The 21,396-nt window shown below is 53.9% G+C and overlaps 1 protein-coding gene across 5 annotated transcripts in view; it reads right to left on the minus strand.

Moving 5' to 3' along the window:
• Positions 1-21,396, minus strand: part of SMOC2 (SPARC related modular calcium binding 2) — a 165,123-nt gene that overhangs the window by 81,641 nt on the left and 62,086 nt on the right. For 2 of the 5 annotated variants that reach the window (XM_027056431.2, XM_027056430.2), the window contains exons 5-7: positions 11,782-11,829; positions 8,785-8,835; positions 7,474-7,548 (exon numbers count right to left, since the gene is read on the minus strand). The exons of 1 other annotated variant lie outside the window; for it this stretch is intronic. In XM_027056431.2, the coding sequence (XP_026912232.1) occupies positions 7,474-7,548; positions 8,785-8,835; positions 11,782-11,829 (174 nt within the window). Of the gene's footprint in view, positions 1-7,473; positions 7,549-8,784; positions 8,869-11,781; positions 11,830-21,396 lie in introns of all 5 variants that reach the window. 2 more of the 5 variants (XM_027056429.2, XM_027056428.2) reach the window with 1 other exon arrangement.

The raw sequence follows: 21,396 nt of genomic DNA on the forward strand, positions 1-21,396 counted from the left end.
CCCTCAGCTCACACACACAACTGGAAAATCCCGACCGTGGAAAGGTCGGTGGGACCCGAGGCCACCAGGGTGGGCCGTGTGGCCCCAGTGGGGCTCTCCCCTGGGGTCTCCGAAGGGCCAGCGCTGCGGCCCGACCTTGGCTGTCGGAAGGGCCACAGGCAGAGAGAACGACACGGAGCGCCTGCAGCTTGGGATGGGAGACGACCCTCCGGCTGGGCCACTGGGGGAGGCTGCCCGCTGCCCCCAGGGCTGCTGCCCGGGCCACACAGACAGGCCCGGCGGGACGGCACCCTGGGTCAGCTTGTGGCCTCAACACAGAGAAAGGTATTGAGCCCTCACCTTGCCCCAGAGCAGGGCAGCAGGCGTGCCCCTGATGCCGGACCCACACCCTCCGACAGAGGCCCCGAGCATGACCCACCATGGCCCAAGCCCCACTCGGCCCCACTGGGTGTGGCATGTCACACTGGGGACACGTCATCGGGGTCCATGGGGGAGAAGGACTTGACCGAAACACGAGGCCCCGAGGAGGCGGTGGCTGGGTTCCCTGGTCCTCCCTGACCCAGAGAGCAGACGGGTCACCTGCCCGGCTGTGCAGAGCTCACCCGCCACCCCCCACGCCCAGGCCTGCACCTGGCACCCGGGCTCCCCCATCCTGCTGGGACGAGCCGACCGAACTTCCGGGGGGAACCCGCTTCCCTCAAGGTCGGCCGATTTAAATGTGCATCTACAAGGCACCTCCTCAGAAACACACGGGCGTGCGGAGCGGCCGCCACCAGGGCCACAGCGCTAGCCGGGCTCCTGCAGACCGCGGGGGACACGGGCCGTCCAGGACTCTGCCCCACCAGAAGCGACCCCGGCCGGACGGGCTCACCTGCGTTCTCTGCAGACGCTGCCCCGCCCCGGGGGCTGGGGGGTGGGGGTGCGGCCGCGTGGGGGGGCCGGGAGTCGTGCGCGGTGCGAGGCAAACACGGGCCCAGCCCCAGGCATCGTGAGGCCCCCAGTGAAGCCTGAGAAGCCGGCCCTGCACCTTCCGGAAGCAGAGAGCTGGGGCCTGAGGGTCTGGGGAGCCTCGTCAGGACCCGCTGCACCCAGAGAAGCCCCTACGACCCCTTTCACACGAGGAGTCCACGGGCCCCCGGCCCCCACGCGCGGCCTCACGCACGCTCACGGCCCCGGCCCACGGCTGGGCTGTGAAGGCCAGCGCTGTCCTCGTCGTATTCCGCACGCGCGGGGGCTGACACGTCGGGGCCACCAGGGGACCCCAGATGGGTCTAGAGATGCTGGGTTCGCCCCGGGGCTGAACAAGGTTTATCTCTACCCTCGATGAGACCTCACTCCGAGCAGGGAGAGACACGCCAAGAAACACACGTACCTCTGAAGACAGAGGCGCATCCTGGAGAGGAGGAGCGGGTACGGAGAGCGAGCGGTCAGGGGCTGGCGGACGCAGGGGTCTCTGCACACGAGGAACGGGGTCTGGGGGACGACCCATCACGTGAAGCAGAGGCATAGGCAAGACGTAGCAGGGCTTCTCTGGGCCATCTGGGGACAAGGGGTCAGGGACAAGAGTCTCCTGGAGGACATGGGAGCAGCAAGGGGACAGAGCTGCAAGACGGTGTATGTGTCCGTGCGGGCGTGCGTGCCCACGGCTTTGTGTGTGACGTTTGCGCGTCCACAGGAGCCTCGGCGACTTGCCAGCGGTATGAGAATCCCCCATGACTCTGTGGGGCCCAAGGGCACCTACGGGGGCAGACGGCTGTCTTCACTCCGTGAGAAGCCCGGCGTGAGGAGCATGACTGGGGCCGGTCAGGTGCCATTTCGGTGCCCGCCGTCGAGAGCCTGGGATGTGTCATCTGAGCCTGTGACATGGACACAGGACACGCCCGGCCCCACTGGCCTGTTGCGAGGACCGAGTGGACGTGAGGGACTTCGCAGGCAGCCGCGTGCAGGGACCAGGCTCCCCTGCCACTGTCATTACCGCTCACGGGGGGGACGAAGCCTCGGGAGGCAGTCAGCAGATAATTGCTCGCTGTCCCCAAACTTCCCGTTCATCACGCTTCCCAGCAGAGCCCTCTCGTGGGCACGGTGACTCCACTTGCGTGTCAAAAGCGGATCGTTCTGGGGTGCCCGGACGGTGCAGTCAGTTGAGTGTCTGAGTCTTGATTTCAGCTCAGGTCATGGTTCTAGGATCGAGCCCCACGTCGTTCTCTGTGCTGACAGCTGGAGCCTGCTTGGGATCCTCTCTCTCCCTCTCTCTCTGCCCTTCCCCTACTCTCTCTCTCTCTCTCTCTCTCTCTCTCTCTCTCTCTCTCAAAATAAATAAACATTAAACAAAAAAGGAGGTCACTCAGATGTCATGGAGCCTAATATGACATCGAGCAGTCATGACAGTTACTGACAGTCATGAATGACAGTAACATGACAGTTACTGACAGTAACATGACAGTCAATCAGTTACTGATTGTTAACTTAACCAGTCGTTTCCTGAGCTAATAAAGAGATAAAGAGAAACCTCTGATGGCAGGCCATTTCTTCACAGCACGGAATTTTTACTTACTTTGGTAAAAATACTTCCAGAAAAAGATCTGAGGGAAACACGCGAAATTAACATCGACGTGAAAGTCAGAAAAGTCTCTGCAAGTTCAAAGGTGGGGCAGAGTCACCCCCACCCCAGACCACGTCTGTGTTTGGGGGATGCCCTGCACGTGCACACGCTATTACGGGAGCCAGAGTACAAGGCTGCTGGCGGTGTGTAGGCCGCGTCACCTTGGCTGCCGTGCCACGATGCCATTTCGGGAATGAGTAGGTCCGTGCAACTGCTCATAAACCGAGAAAGTACCAAACTGTGGTCAAAAGTTATGAGGATCCCAGCCTGTGCCCCACCAGGTACAGGAGTCGTAAGGTGTCAGTTATGGGGGCCGCGAGGAGGGCTGGCGCGAGGGCGACCCTCAGCCGGGGCACGGGACACGCAAGCGTCCCAGAGCGGGTGAGTGGGGGGTGGTGGTAGCACCCAGGGCGGGCAGCACCGCGTGTTCCCAGAGGAACGCGGACTGAGGGGGACCCGGAGCAGAGGCGCGGTGAGGACCAGGACTGACCAACAACACCACACACTCTCGCAGCCCGGTCCAGGGTCAGTATCCACCGGGGCCACCCCAACCCTGTGGGGCTCACCCTCTCAACGAGGCTCGCAGATTGCTAGAACATTCCGAGTGAGGACAGTTATGTCCATGCAACTTGGCTTCTTACCGAACAGAACATCTGACAAACATTCACATACACCTGTGCTGCCCTAGAGCGAACGACTTGGTCCCTCCTGACGTCCGTTTCTTCCACTGTTCACTTAAATGGGGTGAGTCAGGTGGCCTCCGTGGCTTTGTTTTTAGTTTTAAGGTTCCATAATCCCAGTAACTCTTATCCATTATGGGGCACCCAGGTGGCTCGGTCAGTTAAGCATCTGACTCTTGATTTCGGCTGAGGTCGCGATCTCACGGTTCACGGATCCGAGCCCCAAGTCGGGCTCTGTGCTGACAGCATGGAGCCTGCTTGGGATTCTCTCTCTCCTTCTCTCTCTGCCCCTCCCCTGCTTGCCCCTCCTCTCAAAATCAGTAAGTAAACTGAAAAAAGAAACTCCTATCTAATACGCAAAGCATTTCCAAAAACGTGGCTTCTTCGTGAAACTTACCCATTAAGTTGAAGCAATCACAGAAATGGCACTAAGTCGCTCCCCTGAGCTGCGGTGACGAACAGGTTTCTTCATTTCCCTGAGATTCAGTACTTCGTTTTCCCTTTTCCCTTAATTTATAAAATGAGGGGGCTGGGCTACACGACACTTAGGGTCCCTTCCAGCCATAAAACTGAATGGTCCTCCTCATCTAAATGTATCCGTTTTCCCCTCTGTTCCCTGAACTCCTTCTCTGTGCTAACTAGTGGCCCACAGCTCAAAGAATACTGACTTCCTGTTTTGTGAAACGAAAGCATTCTTAGAGAAATTCGTGTTCAGAAACCATCTCCTACTTCTTTTACATTCCATAGACTAATTTTGTATAATTCAAAGACGGTAAGTTACAAAACCTCTTATCTGGTAAAATTTGGTGATCGACTTTGGTATCTTACTAGATAGAAATAAAACAGTAAGTAAAATGATTCGAGAAAGTAGTTGACGCTCAATTTCATATTGAGAGGGAAACTGAGTAATGCTTTTTTATTTTTATGTTTTTTACATTTATATATTTTTGAGAGACAGAGACAGAGCGTGAGCAGGGGAGGGGCAGAGAGAGAGGGAGACACAGAATCTGAAACAGGCTCCAGGCTCTGAGCGGTTAGCACAGAGCCCGACGCGGGGCTCGAACTCACGGACTGTGAGATCACGACCTGACCCGAAGTCGTACGCTCAACCGACTGAGCCACCCAGGCACCCCCTGAGTAATGCTTTCTTAACTAAAATACAGTTTTAGATTCTACTCACTAATGTGTAATGACTCACATAACAAGAGTGATGCTCCTCCTGCTGGATGAACCACCAGGAGACCGTGTCATTTATATTTATATTGCATTTCAATTAATAAAACTTCAGCCGTCAAACTGCACCTAAATTAATTGTTTTCTGGTTATTTATCTATTTGGTTTTTTTGTTGTTGTTGTTGTTTGCTTCCTGTAGTTTGTTTTAGGAAAATAAGTAATGATACCATCAGAATACCAATGACCATACGAGGGCAAAACTCTTTACGGATTTAATAAATACTCATGGAGTACCCAGCATGTGTACATTTTCAGACTAGGGTGCTGTATTTTCCTTTTCAGGAATGGTCCCTTCTAATGACTCCTACCACTGAATGCCCCAAAGTGTACTGACCACAACACAGGGAACACACTCATTAGCACGGCAATCGTATTCTACGTACCCAACAGCACAAGTAATATTATGTTACCTCAGCACAAACTCATGAAAAAAAAAAAAAAAATAGAGGGAATTTTAACTAATAAAGAAACATCCGAGCAAAAGAGAAATCCGTGCCCAGTCTGGCCTCTTACAGGAAAAGACACAAGAGTTAAAGACAAACAGCTAATTTTCTAAAAATTTGGGAATAATACACAAATCACCACTTGTGCTTTGTTAGCTAAATGTGCCTACTTCTATCAGAGAAGGTCATTAGTAAAAGTATCTGCTAAAAATAAAAGCTAGGGGCGCCTGGGTGGCTCAGTCGGTGAAGCGTCTGACTTCGGCTCAGGTCATGATCTGGCGGTTCACGGGTTCGAGCCCCGCGTCAGACTCTGTGCTGACAGCTGGGAGCCTGGAGCTGCTTCGGATTCTGTGTCTCCCTCTCTCTCTGCCCCTCCCCTGCTCACACTGTCTCTCTCTCTCTCTCAAGAATAAATAAATAAATAAAACAAACATTAAAAAATTTTTTTAAATAAAAGCTAAATGCAAGTGAAGCGCGTCTTACATTCGCGATCTCAACAGCAGCGGCTGTCTGCAAACCCCACGGCTGTCTGCCGTTTCCTTGTTACACGTAATTAAATACTATTCTTAATACTGAGAAATACCGATTTGATCTGACTTTCTTCAGACCCTCAGAAAGAACATGCATCCAGACAACTGACATGAAACAAACAGAATCCAGTAATTTCATGCCCCACGTCCATAAATCAACTCAACGTCGTCTTTTTGTGTCCTGCCCATTTAGGCTGATTTAAATCAAATTATAGCATGGGGTAACTTATGTAAACTGGCATTTCCTGAAACATCATTTTCAGTCCCACGAAACGGTGGAAGCCTGCATGGTTACTGTTGGTTAATTATAATCGACGGGTCACTTAAGGCCTGAAACTCTGGTAACAGCCCGTGAGGAGCGAGACACAAAAATGTGCTTCTCCCATGAGCTTGTGTACTTACTGTCAAAACCTGAAACCTCTGACAATTCAGACTGCTTTTATAGAAAAATGCACATGTCCAGGGACATCGTTCAGAATAATTTGATACGTGTTCCTCAGGGAAAGCGTGGGCACAGCCACACCGCCCTTGCATGGGAAGCTTCCAAGATCCAGCAGTCAACCCGAAACATGCCATGTTTGGTCCAGTTCCCACGCGCTCATCGTGTGCTTCCGAAGAAAATCTAATGAGCTAACTTCTGGAAATACAGTGACAAGATTGAACAAAACTAACTCCCCATTTTGGAAGTTCCTAAGAGAAGTACGCATCTTTATACACAAGGTAAAACGTTTCCCAATCATTTCTGAGGCAATAATTTTCAAATTTGGTAAACATGCTTTAGATTTCCCTGCCATTTGTGCACACGTATCTGATGGTCAAACCTTTGGATTCTTCCCTTTCTCACCTCAGCCCCAGGGAAGCCGCAGCCAGGAGGGAGGAGGGCCCCGTCCCGGGCAGTAACACGTGGGGCTGGGGACAGCGATGGGAACATCAGGGACAGAAGCCACACAAGAACACATCAGACCGATTCCACCCCTAACCCTCCTCTGGAGCCTTCACGGCTCATCCCGCTTGTTGCCTCTCAGGCTGTAAATCGGTGACCGTTCCTGTCACAGAGAGCGTGTCTTGGGGCCTCCAGGTGGTGGGAACGTACCAAGACTCAGGGCCTCCCCTCAAGAGTCCTTCCAGAAGGGGTGGGTAAGGACGGAGGTCACGGGAGAGAATCAGAGTACTCTTAGTATCCTGAACTTAAAGAAATCTGAGGGGTTTGTTTTGGTTTTTTCGTAAATGGACATTAAAATGCACTCGGAAAAAAAAAAACCACTTCCAAGCACAGGCCACAGAGCTGTGATCTCAGGCTGCCTTTGTGAACGTTTACGATTTTTTCACTGGAGGCTGATCACAGAATATTCACGTTATTACTGAGTCTGTGGACCCTCAGCAGATGAATACTTTAAACCCAGAAGGACACCTTCTTTCGGTAAGTATTTTTAAAAAAAAAAAAAAGCAACATCTGAAAAGGCCCGAGGAAGCACACACGCAACCAACTAAGCACGAACGAAGATTACAGACAGAATCTGATTTCACGAAACCTGTAAACGCCACTAACCAGATGCCGGGCAACCCACCTCCTCCCCACAAATGTCAGAACAGTCGGCTTTAACACGTAAAAGTCGGTCAAACACTCCTTTGTAGCAAATGCAATCTACCCAGCTTTCAGGATTTGGAACTAAATTAGCCAAGGGTTTGGTCATCTCTGAAATTTGGTCAAAAACAAATACTTGTTATCAATTATTGCTATATTTATACCAGAAGCTATAGTTTGTTTGGCATATGCAGAGAAACTGTTTAAAGAACTTAGGAAATTTAATAAAACCACCAAAATCTGAACTACATTTTGGCGGTCAGGTCACAAGAATTATTTGCATGACTCACTGGAAACTGAGGGAAAAGATGGGCTCTACACACTGAACTTCCAGAAAGAGAAACCACTTCCTACGCCTATGAAATCCCTCCTCACAAAGCAACGTCGGGCCCCTTTTTACCTGAATTCTTATTGGTTTTGTTCTGCCGACTTTTAACTTGCTCAGTCCAAAGCGTGGGGTAACGGGACGCGATATCTAATAAAACAAAACAAAACGATTATTTTTAATCATCATGAAAACACAGTCGCTCAATTAAAGACCTCAGTGGGGAGCCTAAAAGCTGCAAAGTCAGTGGGCTAAATAAATGCATATTCCACACTTTTAAAGATACTGTTAAGCTGATTACATATTTGAGACAAAAGGAAAGAATAATATACGTTTATAACATGTTAGTATATGTTTTTTTTTCTTTCTTCTTCCAAAAGCAGAAGTAAAATTTCTGTGGATCCAGAGTGGCTCCGCTTGAGAGGAGTGGGGTTCAGGGAAAAGCCCCGATGTACGGAAACATGTCCCCGCGCCCTAAAGATTCACAGTAACACACAAGGTTTCGCTCAGGAAAGATTCATCACAGACTACGCTATGCAAAACGCAGCCGTGTGTAAAACACTTCAGGAACACTTCGTTTTCAGCAGTACTGTGTCACAAGCCACCGAGTATTCGCCGAGCGGGTCAGTCACACCGTGGGCCCGAGAACACACGGGAGAGGCTGCCTCGGTCCCGGCCGCCCTTGGCCACGATCAGCCCGGAACCTCAGACGAGTTCTCGTCTGCGAAACGGCATCTGAGGACTCGGTGGGCTAATGACACCGTGTAGCCCGTGCCGTGAAGACATTGTTACCGCTGCTGCTGTTACCTGCGCACCCTCACTCCTTTTGGCCTGACACTTTGTCACACTTTGGCAAGTCGCTCAGACGATCTGTTAAAGGCTAAGAATGGGAAAATCTTTGTCGTGGCTACAAAATTCAAAACACCTTAGAAACATCCTCACGCTCGTGACCTTACACAGCTTGCCTCCCCTGCTGCATCGTGGCCAGCACGAGATGCGAAAGACACGAAGTCCGAGCAGGGAACAAGGCATGTGCTAGCATATGCTTCTGAAAAATATACATTTTATATTATCCAAATTATAAAATTTCAACTCCTCGATTTTGATTGGGGGGGAAAAAAAGAGAGACTTTTGCATCGTGCTGTATGTGTGCCACGGCCACATCCACAAGCCGTGCCCCGAAGCCACCGGGAAAGACAGCAGGTGTCATAAACTTGGAAGCGGCCAAATCCAGTCCACTCTGAGAGGACTCCCGGCAGGTAACCAGCCTGCATGTCCCAGGCCCGTCCGTGGCTGCCCCAGCACGTCCGCGGTCCTCCCCCATAGGACCCTGTTTCGGGCTGGGCTCACCTCCCCCAGCAGGACCCTGTTTTAGACCGGGCTCACCTTCTTCGTCTCCTTGAGGCTGAGTCTCCAGCGCTGGGGCCGAGGCATCATCTGAATTCAGAACGGAAAAGATTTGCAAGGAGACTACAATTATGAGAGTAAGTTCAGTAAGTGTGTATACGGGATGGAAGCTGAGGGCTCGCATGCACCCCACACACCAGCCAAACCACCACCCCCCCCCCGCCCCGGGGCACACAGGGACGCGGGGCCCGGCAGGAGCCCTCCCGAGACGGCACAGGGCACCTGGGCGAGCAGCCACCTGATGGCTGGTGCAGGCTGCAAACCGGGCCCCGGGGGGAGGTGCTGGGATTCCCGTCCCTCGGAACCAGAGTGGCTCAGGGCCCGTGAGGGAGAGACAAATGACCTAAGCAAGGGGCCACGGCAGTGGGAATGGGGGCTCACGTCAACAAAATCGGTGGGTTGGGGTGACCGGAGACAGAAGAGAGCTGGGGGGTGGACTGGGGTGGCCGGGGGAGCCCAATATCCCTGCTCTGCCCCCCCACCCCGTTTTGCCAGGGCAGGTAAATAAGGATCAGGCCCTGACTTGCTGCCCTGTGCACCCCTGCACTACCAGCCCCTCTGTCACCCCTGCAGGAGCTGGGGAGCAAGAGTCAACATCACAGAGCAGGACACGGGTGTGGGTGACGGAGCTGCTCTAACGCCATTTCTCTAGAGACTGAGGCTGCAGTGGATGATCTTTAATTAGCAGAAAGACTGTGGTTCCCTGGAACGGCGTCAGGTTCTAGAGAGTTCCGAGCCATGGCGGGATGGCATGGAGAATGAGCTACGGGAAGTCTGCCCCCGGTAAGCGGGGCCCCCATCAGGGACACAATCACAAGGCACTTTGTGGGGCTGTTTCTCGCTCGAGCTTGCTCATGTGAGCTCGTTATATAATAATTTGAGGATTAAAATACAATAAACAGTGCGGGAGATAAGGGCCAGCCACGAGGCTTATCTGTGATTCATGACTTTCCCAGATGTCTGGGGAATAAAAATGAAGTTTCTCATAAGTTCTTTTTGGGGGCAAACCAAAAGGCTTTTTCACAAAACTTCAACACTGAACAATCTTTTGAAAAAAGGCTTGCTTTCTGTCAGAACGCTGACAAAATGTAATGTCGCCTGTTCGAGAAACTCAAGTTCTAACACTGGAACAGCAACTGTGAACCGTTGAAGATCGTGTAATCCCTTCCAGAAACTACGATGAAACGGGGAGCATATCTACAGCAACCACACACGTTATGAGTGCTGTACATTTTCACTGAGGCCTGGACACATCACCTCTGTGGGGCCACCGGCCCATTCCCCAAATCACTGGCAGCCTGAAAACTCACGGCGAGCCACTCACGGCTACCCAGTGACCACCCGTAGGCCTTCCCTCACCCCCCACCAACGCCAGGGGCCCTTCCTGTCAGCGTGACCCTGCTCACATCACTGGCCATGCTCTGGTCCCTTGTAGACTTCTGTCCCAACATAACAAACACGTGGGCACCTACTGAACTCGGCCTTGAGAAATTGAAACAAAACCACGGGCAGCTAGCTGTGTGCTTTTTATTTTTCCCACTAGAGTTTGTAACGTCTCGTTTTCATCCACAAGCCAGTTCTGTTGCCTAATCTCAGGTATTTTCTCTTGTCGTGTGCATGTCCAGAGATCAAGAGGCTTCAGTAGAAGGAATGTATTCCTGCCCTACATGAACTTCTGTGCCCACGTACCAATTCCCTAGGGATTTTTGTTTCACTTTTACAGGGCATTCAACGTGTGTTGCAAGGAACGGGTTTAGGAAACACCTTCTGACATAGTGCTTCCTTTCCTTTCCTCCTCCCCTGAGCACCGGACTGATTTTCGCAATCATAAATACTGCCCCTTCCTGTTCTCTACAAAATACTGATACGCCCACCTCAGGATCTTACAGACTCAGATCCCAGCCATTCATCTAACATTCTAGGCGACTTTATCCCCTTTTCCAAACGTAAACTCTCGCTCCAGCCAGCGTTCTATGCCTGCCCATCACGTCTCTCCCCTATTTCCCTCAACTACGAGGTTCTTCTGTTCTAGGTTATGCCTGTCCCCTCTCCCACCCCCTCTGTGGCCACCAGCACCTCCCCTTTCATGAGACCACTCGTGTGCCAATCGGTGCCTGTCCCAAGCGTGCACCCGAGGTGCCCCCAGCTCTACCATCCCACCAGGGCAGCCACGGTGCCCACCGTAGTCTCAGGACACACTGAAGGCAACATACTTGACTAAAACTCAGCTCTATCCGGCTTTATGCCCCTTTCTTTATCACCAGTTCCTATACTATAACCTACATCATAAAAAAAAGAGGTGCCTACAATGTTGGTACTAAAACCTTTTCTTTTTTTCAATTTTGTCTTGAAAATCACTTCTGACTTTAAAGGTCGATGTAACACAAAGAGAAAAAAAAAGCGTCACTGGGTCTAAAGGATGATGGCTGTGGGAAGAGCGAAGGTGGGGCTCCTGCAAGGTCACGGTGGGCGCGCTGTAGTTTGCACAAGACGAACCCAGCTGCTACGGAAATGGCTCGCTGCTCTACCTGGCTCTTGTCACTACCGGTCCCAGGGGAGGCGACTGTCACAATGGGGAGAAGCATTCCTCTTTCTCATGAGGAAGAGTTGAGACCTCTTTCTCGGTGGCCCTCAGCATTACACTCCCGAATTACACGGGGAACCCAAACACCACGCATGAGCCTCTCCCCAGGCAGAGACTGTGGCACCGAGCAGCATGGACAGGTGGCCCCGACACAAGCCACGTCGGAAGGGTCCTCCCGGGGGCGTATGTGGGTTACGTGCCCCGCACCTACAGGACCCTGGAGGTCCAAAGGCAGGAATAACACAGTGCATTGAGTGAATATGTAATGAACTGTGTCAGCTCTCGTATCGTTTAGTCCATATTTAAATTTTAACCCGAGGAGCTATTTTAGGGCATAGACTGAATTAGCTTTAATACACTATCATCAGGAAAATTTATTTTAAGATAGTTACCTGTTTTTCCTGTGCCTTCCCGTTGGGGTAACTTTTCATTTATGGAACCTAAGGGGGGAAAGAAGGAAGAAATTATCGTTGGCTCCCAAGTGCCCATCCACAGCTGTTACACAATGCTTCCTTCCACTTCCAATGGTTTGCGGTGCTTGTCACTTTCTCATTAGACTGCACAAGCCACCTAGTACCCAGAGGTGACCACGTCATCTGCCGTCACAAGCCCTAAGCTAGTAAACCAAAGATTAGTTCCTACTTCTGTTGCTAACTAGTCGGCCACGTACCTGAGACCCGCACTCTTTAATATACAACACGTCAGTCTCTTCACTTGAAAGACGTCATCATCCCCTTCACATACATCACCACATTGGGGCAGCAGAATGAATTAGAATTAAAAAGGAAACATTTTTAAAGCAATCAAAGTTATGCAACCGAAGATACTTGAAACCCTGGTTTTGGCTGGATTTCGTTCCATAGAAAAGAAAGTTGAGGAGCCATCTTAGATTGTAGAAGAATGCAGGAAAATTCAGAGCTGACGGAGTAATTCCCGGAGTGTTTGTGATGTCTCTGATACACCGAGAGATCCGTGAGATAGATGGGCGGCCCTGTGCTCTGTTCCTGGCAGCTTGAAACAGCACAAGCACTGACTTCCTCCCGCACCATTACAATGCCCTCCCCCAAAGGAATAAAACAAAAAACTGTGCTCAGGACGAATTTGGAGTCTACCTGCTGATGGGGTGAGGACAGTCCGTGCAGGACTCCCCGAGGACTGCCAGAGTCACATGCTGGGCTCTGTACCTAGTGCGGACATCACAGACACAGAGGCGAGACCCATCGCTTGTCTTACGATCTTGAATGTGACATTGACGTACAAACCATCACTTATACTAAAGATGTAAACCGTACGGTATTTTGAGACTGTTTACCCTGTCTCTTGGGCCATAACGGTAATATAGTAGGAGACGTCCAAGCAGGTCATTGTAGGAAAGGATCTCACGGGACGGGCGTTAACACAACTTCGCAGATACCGTTGGTTCCCTGGAAGCCGGACGGAAGTCAGCAGGTTTACCGCAAGGGACAACGGGCAGTCACGACAAGCACTTCTCGAGCACCGCCAACCTCGGGGAAGCCCACTGGGTCTGCCGCAAGTGCGCCCCGTCGGCCCCCAGCTCCGGAGGAGACACGCTTCTTCCTCCAGCCCTGATTCTGTGAAATAACTGAGTCATGTGCATTTGGAAGCTTTGCTCTCCAGGCGACAGAAAGGACCTCGTTCTCCGTAGGACATCAGAGCTGCTCACGGACGACCACGCCGGGTTACCGCCCTCCCGCCATTTGGGGAAAAGGTACATGTTTCCAGGCTTCAAAACACAGGATTCTGCTTTTGGCGAGACTCCCCGGGATATAAAAGGGGCCCACGGCGTGGCCTCATCCTCAAGCCTTTGGGGCCTGCCTTTCTTAGATTTCTCAAGGAGCTTAACTGTCTTTCCTCCTCAGCTTACTGTTATCCTGTGTTTCTGCAATGAGTCAAAAAATGTTTTCTACTTTTGCCTGAAAATGGTAGTATTCCAGTAATATTTCCGAATATGTAGGCGTTAACATTCTGAGCTACATGTAAATATCCTCCGTGATAACCCGACGCCCCGCACGAGAGGGCTTCTCCACAGCATTGAGGACAGTATTTTGTAACGCAACCATCGAGGACCATAAGCTGTGGATTCACAGTCGGCTGAGAGGCCTCGGGAAAGGTCTCCCTCCGCCCGCAGGCCTGCTTTCTCCCAGACCAACCTCTGCCAGGCTTGCTCACCAGCCCCTGCACCAGTCCACGCAAAGATAATTCCATCCCGTTCTCAGTACGTAAGAAATGATTTTAAAGCACAGTCCAGTGTCGCTGCTAGCCTGCTCCATGGTTCAAGGATTCTGCAACAGAATCTGAAGAGGTCCCAATCACCGCACCTTCTGAATGCCTCTGGACGAAAATCTCCCCAAGCTTCACCGCCTTCCCTGACATCCCGTCCCCAAGGGTGTGGAAAACGGCCAAGCACCGCTCTCCACGCAGCAACACCGCTATGCTGAGTCCAATCCATGAAGCCACAACCAGAAAGCAGCTCTTATCTGTCATTACAGCTCTCCAGAGACAAGGACTTGCTGGAGAATTCCCGAGGGCGTGGGACCGACGAAACTCTAGGACGTGGGCGCAGAAAGGGGTTTTGAAGCGGGGGGCTCGGAGAGAGCGAACAGCTTCCTAAACCACGAGCTGCTCGGCTGAACCTTCGAGGCCTGATCACTGCTCACGGTCACAAAGACTGCCCTCACATTCACGTTCCAGAGGACGCAGTTGAATTCCCTCCGTTTGTGCGATCTCAGCCCCTTTCAATGCTATTTTGCTTTTTCTCTTACTGTTCAGTTTTGTTGGGAGATCACTGGCATACGGCACCATATCGATCCAAGGCACACATCACAAGGAAGGGGCTTACCTGCGCTGTGGACTGAACAGCAAGGGCAGTTTGACATCGTTTCCTACAGATACAAATCATTTGATGCTATTTGAAAAGAGGTGGCTCTCTCTCTCTCCTCCCTGTGCCCCCCTCCCTCAAAATAAATAGATACACGTAAAAAGATATTTTAAAAGAGGCGGCTTTTTCTGCAATCAGGGCACGCGTCACTGGTGGAGGAAACCACAAAAACGATGCAGGGAGCACGATACCTATGGCATAAGGGGAACAATGTGAGGCCCGTCATTCTGGGCGCCCGGTTCCAATGCAGCTGCCCTCGGGAGTACCGACCCGTTGCCAGAGCGGCCCTGATGGAGGGTGCCGTGTTCTGCTGAGAGCGGGTACCCTCAGCAAACTCCTTCCCCAGCGCCAACCGCTCCTTAGAAACAGCCAACCGCTCCTTAGAAACGGGGTCTGGGTGCACGGCTCCGGCGGAAGGGAGAGGTTCCCGAGGTCAGCCCGCGGCGGGCCAACTCGTGTCCAGCAGGCAGGGCGCGGGGCTCCTTCAGGGCCCAGGTGAACAAGCCATGCTGATTTATCCCTCTCTGGAAACTGCATATCCAGGGACAGACTTACAACATCAGAAACAGAGAGCGAGAGAGAATGGGAAAAAGAAAGAGAGAAAAGGAGCAGAGGAAGGGCAGGCTCCACTCCTCCTGTACTTTGCGGACACGCATCTCGGCTTGGACACCCGCTCACCCATCTCTGCCGTGAGTCTGAAATCCAGCCGATGCCGAGCTCTCTCGAAGCAGAGGCCCAGAGGCCCTGCGCCCAGAGACGGGCCCCTGCGTCCCACCAGCCCCTCCTCCGTCCGGCGAAAACCAGCGGGCTTTGCTCAGGGGTTGCCCGGCTGCTTCTGCCCTCCCGCCCCGAACGGACACCACGCGTGCAGGGAGGAGGCGGAACCGGGGCCAGAGAACAACCCTGCCAGCTGCCGGCCCCGCCACCTGCTCAGGCGGCTTCCCCGTCCCGACCTCGGCTCCCTCATCCGCAACATGGGCAGCATCGGGGCCCCCCCCTCCGCCCCCTCCTGGTTGAGCGAAGACGGGACACCAACAGGCGACAGGCACACGGGGAACGCTTGCTTCGTCGCCTGCCTGGTGCCTGGTGCTCACGCCACTGGGGCCTCTGTCTTCACACAGGAGGCTTTCATCTGCGGAGGGTGACACGGCCCTTGCGCCCCAGAGGGCCCCGCGGCCTCCACTCAGAGCAGGTGGTCAGGCCGGGCACGCTCTCGTGTGTTGCTAGACAAACAACAGGAGAGACGCAGCCCTGAAAGGTTTCGTCTACTTTGGGGAGACAAGGGCTAACTGGAAATTACTGGAATAAAGTACACAGTAGTTGTGTGCACGGCTAATCAACACAGTTCCTGCCGTGTGCTGCTCGTTGCTCTAAGTACACGACACGCGAAGTCACTTAACGCTGACAAGAGCCCTATGAAGTAGGTCTCATCATGATGCCATTATACAGATGAGGAGACTGAGATCTGGGCGGGTGTCTCACGGGCCCAAGTCACGTAGCAGCATCCATGTGTGCGCCGTGAGCCCTGGGGGGGCTGAGTGGAGGCAGGAAGGGGTGAACAGGCCCTGGCAGAGGAGGTGGTGGGGGGTGGGGGGTGAGAGGCGGGCTGGCGGTGAGTGGGGACACGGCGTGTCCAAGGGGACGCCTGGGTCCTCGAGTGCACCCCGCAGGCTCCTGGTCCCCATCACTCTGTGCACGTCCCCCAGGCAGGGACTCTCCTGTCACCTTGGCCTCCACAGAGCCTAGTGGAAGAGCCTGGGTTAAGAGGCAGCCTGCATGGGACCTGTGAGGGCAGACGAAACCCTGCCGGCTCCACCCTCCTGCCCTCAGACCCGCTGACCTGGCGCTGACCTGGCCGGGGGTGGAGAGCGGGGGCAGGGAGGCCGTGCGTCAGATGCAGCGGGTGCCGAGGCCCAGGACGGAAACCCACACTGGCATCAGAGAGCTCAGAAACCCGCCAGCCCCACATCACGCTTCCGTCAAAGGTCTGCCCTACAGAGGGCGCCAGGTGTAGACACGTGGCTGAGCCAAGGTGCGGGGGGGGGGGGGGGGGGGAGGGGGGGGCCCACCTGCCCCCAGCTGTTAGTAAACCCGTAGAGCAGGGCCCCTGCCCGCGTTCCCTCCTTGGGTCGCTGGGACACCCGACCCCATTAACGCCAGCGTCAGGGCCGAGACACTGGACGGTCCAGAGACAATATGACCTTCGCGATCGTTCCATGAGTTTGCAGAGCACTGGCAGGCAGCCCCCAGGCCCACGTGCTGCCCTCCCTGGCAGGACCCCGTGCCGATCAGTGTGTTCCTGGCTCCCACCCCACGGGACCTGCTTCGGGGAGCGTGGCTGCTCGTCCTCACGGTAGTGGCTGACCCGCTTTAAAACCAGCCCCACTATGACGCTTCCTGGGTGTTGGCAGATGGTGCAGGAGCCGCTTAGCGAATCCCTCATCTTTCCTGGATGTAAGACTAGATGTTATATACCCACTGCACACAGAACGAAACAGCGGGAAGGATCGCCTGATACGAGACGGCGATGGTTTTCCATACACGACTTCAACGACCACAGACTTTTGGTACGTGCCTGAGGAACCAGGCTTTAGAGTAATTGCAGAGAGAAACGCAGAACTTTCTGCATTTTTTTTTTTTTTTGCTTTTTTTTTGTTTTCTGCATTTTTAGCCCCTGCCTCAGTTTGCCCTTCCTATGGACTTCCAGGTCCCATGGGTGACTGGGAGTACAATGTTCACAATCAGGGCTCACTTCCAACGGGTGAAGGTGACTCGCTCCCCCCGGATTTTCCCGGGTTTCCTTGCAGGTGACACCGCACCACCTGGAATACGACGTGGCCCTGAACCCCACCGGCCCCCGAGAGGGCAGCGAGCACTAACCTAACGCAGGTTTTCGTGAGGCTGGGCCCCTGGGGAGGCCAGCAAGGGAGCCCCTCTGTCTGCAGCAGCCGCCCCCGGGCCCAGGACGGAGACGCCTGCGGGCCTCGGTCCCAGTGGACAGTGGCGGGGGGGGACTGTGCGGGAGCCGTGACAAGAGTGAGCCCTGTCCCCTCCAGGCTGACGGAGCCACGAGTCTTTTCTGAGCGCCTCAGATTTGGAAAGGGCCTGGTCCGCCACACTCCTCGTCCCCACAACCTTGGGCAAGGACAGGTCGAGCGGCCCCTGACCAGCCCCCACCGCCACCAGCCATCCTTTAAGGTTGGGCCATGCCCAGCAGGTGGGGGTGGCCCTGGGGACAGTGCTGGGCAGACAGAAAGCAGAAATGAGCTGCATTTGGGGCCCTGCGCCCTGTCCCCCGGCACAACACGAACCCCTGAGCCCTGTCCCCCGGCACAACACAAACCCGATAGCCCAGGAGAGCAGCATCGGTCACCCTGGGCTACGAGGGCCCCTCTGGGCCACAGCCATGCCAGTCGGTGGTCACCGGTGGCCAGAGGGCCAGGTGACAGCTCCGAGCCTCCCCGGGACTCGCAAGGCGGCTCCCCTCATCACCCGTAACCCTGCCCCAGGGAGGTCCTGGGGCCTCCTGCCCAGACTTGGGCCCCACCCAAGAGGGTGGGGCCCAGGTCGGTCCCAGCAGCCACAGCCGAACGCTCGCCACCAGATGCTATCGTTCCCGCCTCAGACACCCCGGGGTCCGGCCACATGCTCTTTCCGTCTCAGGTGGCACAGAGCCGGTGACAGAGACAGGACCCCAGCAGGACATTCAGGCCGCTTGGAGGAGACGCCGAGGCAGATACCGTGTCCCTCGCCCAGAGACAGCAGGAGGCGGCTGGCCGGGCGAGTGTCACCGCCAGGAGCGTGTCACCTGGAAGCTCCTCGGAAACCAGACACCCCAGCCTCTCTCCTCCGGGCCGCTCCGCGGACAGAAACTTGAGGACCGCACTCCGCACAGGGAGGCCCGGCCCGTGCCTTCTGCAGGCCTGCTTATTACGTGCCACTGTCCTCGCCACATCCCCGTGTCTGCGTCCAGGCCCGGCCGGGCCACGGCCACCTCCCGTTGCTCGTTTGTGTTTCTGTGGCCAAGAAACGAAGCCAATCGACCCGTCTCCTCTGAGCGAGTCTGCAGCCAGGCCCACGCTCGCCCCGCGGGACGGAGTGCAGGTGGCGCTGGGGTGGCCTTCCTGGGCCTCCTCTCCTGTGAGGCGAGGCCGGTCTGGACTCCCGCGTGCAGGAGCGTCAGAGACCAGGAACGCTCTGAATGTGCCATCTGCCGGGCTGAGCGCCGACGGTCCCGCAGCTGAGAGCTTCCTTCTCTGCGACGGCAGAGGAGGGGTATGTAAGTCTTTCTTCACACAGCCCGAGAGAATCCTTCTGGATTTATCTTCCGTTGGCGTCCATGTAACGCCTGTGATGTCTGTTTCCTATGCTTCCGTGTATGCTTTGGAGTCTCAATTTCACGCACGTCAGCGGGTACGTCGCTGGCACAGAGCCCAGCGGCATCGTGGACGGCTTCCGGGCACAGGAGCTCGGCCGCCGCACACACAAATAAGTGCCATAAAAATAAGTTCTACTTGTTCAAAAAAATTCAAAAGAAAACACACATCCTTGTTTGTTTTGCATAGAATGTCTCTGGAAGGACACAGCCACTGGGGGTGGGACGCAGACCTCGCGACCATCACTCTGACAGGACCTCTTGATTTCTTTCACAGTTTTAGTAAATATTAGAAAACACGACAGAACAGCCATTGAGGCACAGGTGTGGAAAAGGACACCGTAAAGTGCTAAAGTCGTGAAAGCCTCAATTACAAACTAGGCACCGTATCAAATGTACAGTCAAGTACAACAATCGAGCAGACTGTAACACAAAAATAAAAACGCGATGGGGCACCTGGGGGGCTCAGTCGGCTGAGCGTCCATCCGACCCTTGATTTTGGCTCAGGTCACGATCTCCCGGTTTGTGAGTTCCCGCCCCACCTCGGGCTCCGTGCTGACAGTGCGGAGCCTGCTTGGGATTCTCTCTCCCTCTCTCTCTGTCCCTCCCCCACTGTGTTCTCCCTCTCTCTTTCTCTCTCAACATAAGTACATAAACATGTTTTAAAAAATAAATTAAAAATGCAAGTATCAGATACCTGAAAGCACTCTTTTTTTCCCAAAAGGAAAATTAACAGCAAAAGCATGAAGTATTTTTCCAAGAAGGAAAAGTAACCACAATAAAATACCATCAGCACGTAGTGGAATAATTCAATACCAAGTCCAAATTCACGAGGAACGGGTGAGCAGACCCAAGGCAGGGCCCTGAGAGGCCCCCAGCAGAGCGCGCTCCCTCCGGGTGTACCTTCCCCTCCGTTAAAGCCGTCTGTGCATACGGTCCCTTGCCAGTGTGCACCGAAACATTCTGTCTTGCTATCATTTTTGGGGAAGAGGATTGTTAAGCCTTAAGAAAAGGCCATTTTGAGGGGGGGAAAGGGGGCTCCTTCTGATCGGTGACCTTTCCAATTCACACAAAGCAGCTCTGAACTTGCATTTCTGTACTTTTCATAAAGAAATGCTTCAGAGACGTTAGCAGCCAGCTGCAGCTGTTGATTTCAATATTTGGAAACTCGGTTGTGCTGGATATTTCCTTCAAATTCCTCAGCTGCACAGGGTCCTTAACTTAGTGCCAGGGAAATTCGTTAGTGAAAAACGAACAATTAGCTTCTATGAACGTAGTGCAAATTTTCAGAAATGATTAGCACAGTCACAGAAATGTGAATTTCCTCCACTCCAGGCAGAGGCCAGAACGGCAGGCGTTGTAGACAAACGGGAAGACCGCAGCCCCGCCTACCATGTATCACGTAGACACACCGAGGGGCTCCACGGAACCCCACGTCCTCTGGCATTCGCGCCTGGGCCTTCGCAAACCCAAACGTGTAAGCTGCCCAGGTAAGTAATAGGAATGTGTGAGTGTCATCGGCCCCAGGAAAGGACCATGAACTTACTCCTTCCCGTCCGGGGAAAAGCAAAGCCTCCGATAATTGCCACCGAGGGAGAGATGACACTTGTCACAAAACTTGCCAGGAAATAATCAGGGCCGGAGAGGTGGCTTTCTGTCCCGCGCCACAAGAAGGCGCTGGAACACGGGGTGTGGCGACGTCATGTTGAACGGGATCTCCGTCCTGCACTCGAGAACTCTCCCCATAACCCACCCTGGTGCAAGACGGGGTGGGGCGGGCGGATCCCAGGAGGGCCTCAGTCACGGTTGCGGGATGTCTCCCCTCCACGCCCCTGTGTCCCCAACTCTGCAGCTGACTTCAAACACATACCTCAAGCTGAGCTACATACAAAGATTCTGGGGGTACTGAAATATGAAGAAATCGTGAACACAGGTTCAGCTTACAGGGTCTCAAACTGCTTTGTACTCTTGCCGGGAATAAGCTCTTGGCCACGGGGCACAGTTACGGAAGGGACGTGAGATAAAAAACCCTGAAGCTATTTCCAAATAATAGCGAATAGGCGAGCTACAAAAATCCTCCCTCGGAGAAAAGTCCTTTGTCTCTGACTCCTACCCGGCCCCCAGCAATGTTACTCTTCAAATCTTAGAAGGAGGAAAAGAACACATCCTCACAGAATAAATACAAACCAGCGGTGTTCAGATGGAGGCATGTTGACCTGGCCGCTCACCAGCACAGACGAGGGGGGCCACGCTCAGCGCGTTCCCTGTCATTTCCTTCACCTCCAGAGTGTCCCCATGCAGGGAAAGACCCTGTGCAGAAAGCCGTCTGCAGACCCAGGAGTCTCGATCAACAGGCCAAGGTGAGCTATAAATCCCCAAGCCATGAGTAAGGAACACCCGCCTTCCGGCAAGCAAGGCCTGGAGTGCACCTGGATGCAGCTCAAAGAGCAGCTTTTTGGTCCTCAATACTTCTCAAGGCCATATGCTGCCTGCCACGGACATTCACGCTCTCCGCACAAAGGGAGAGACCTCCCACCATCCTTCAGGCCTGCCTCCGGCGCAAGATCCGCGAAGAGGAAAGCAAGAAGCAGGAACCATCTAGAATAAACGGTGGGAACAAGACCATTCCGCTCCCTTTTTATGCCAGACTTTCCCAGAACGATCTCTCCCTCACCTGTCCACCCCTGCCGTGTGCCTGCAGCTCCTGGCCCGAGACCGCGTGTCTGCAGAGAC

This window comes from Acinonyx jubatus, chromosome B2 (genome assembly GCF_027475565.1).
Source record: "Acinonyx jubatus isolate Ajub_Pintada_27869175 chromosome B2, VMU_Ajub_asm_v1.0, whole genome shotgun sequence".
In the NCBI taxonomy this organism is placed as follows: domain Eukaryota; kingdom Metazoa; phylum Chordata; class Mammalia; order Carnivora; family Felidae; genus Acinonyx; species Acinonyx jubatus.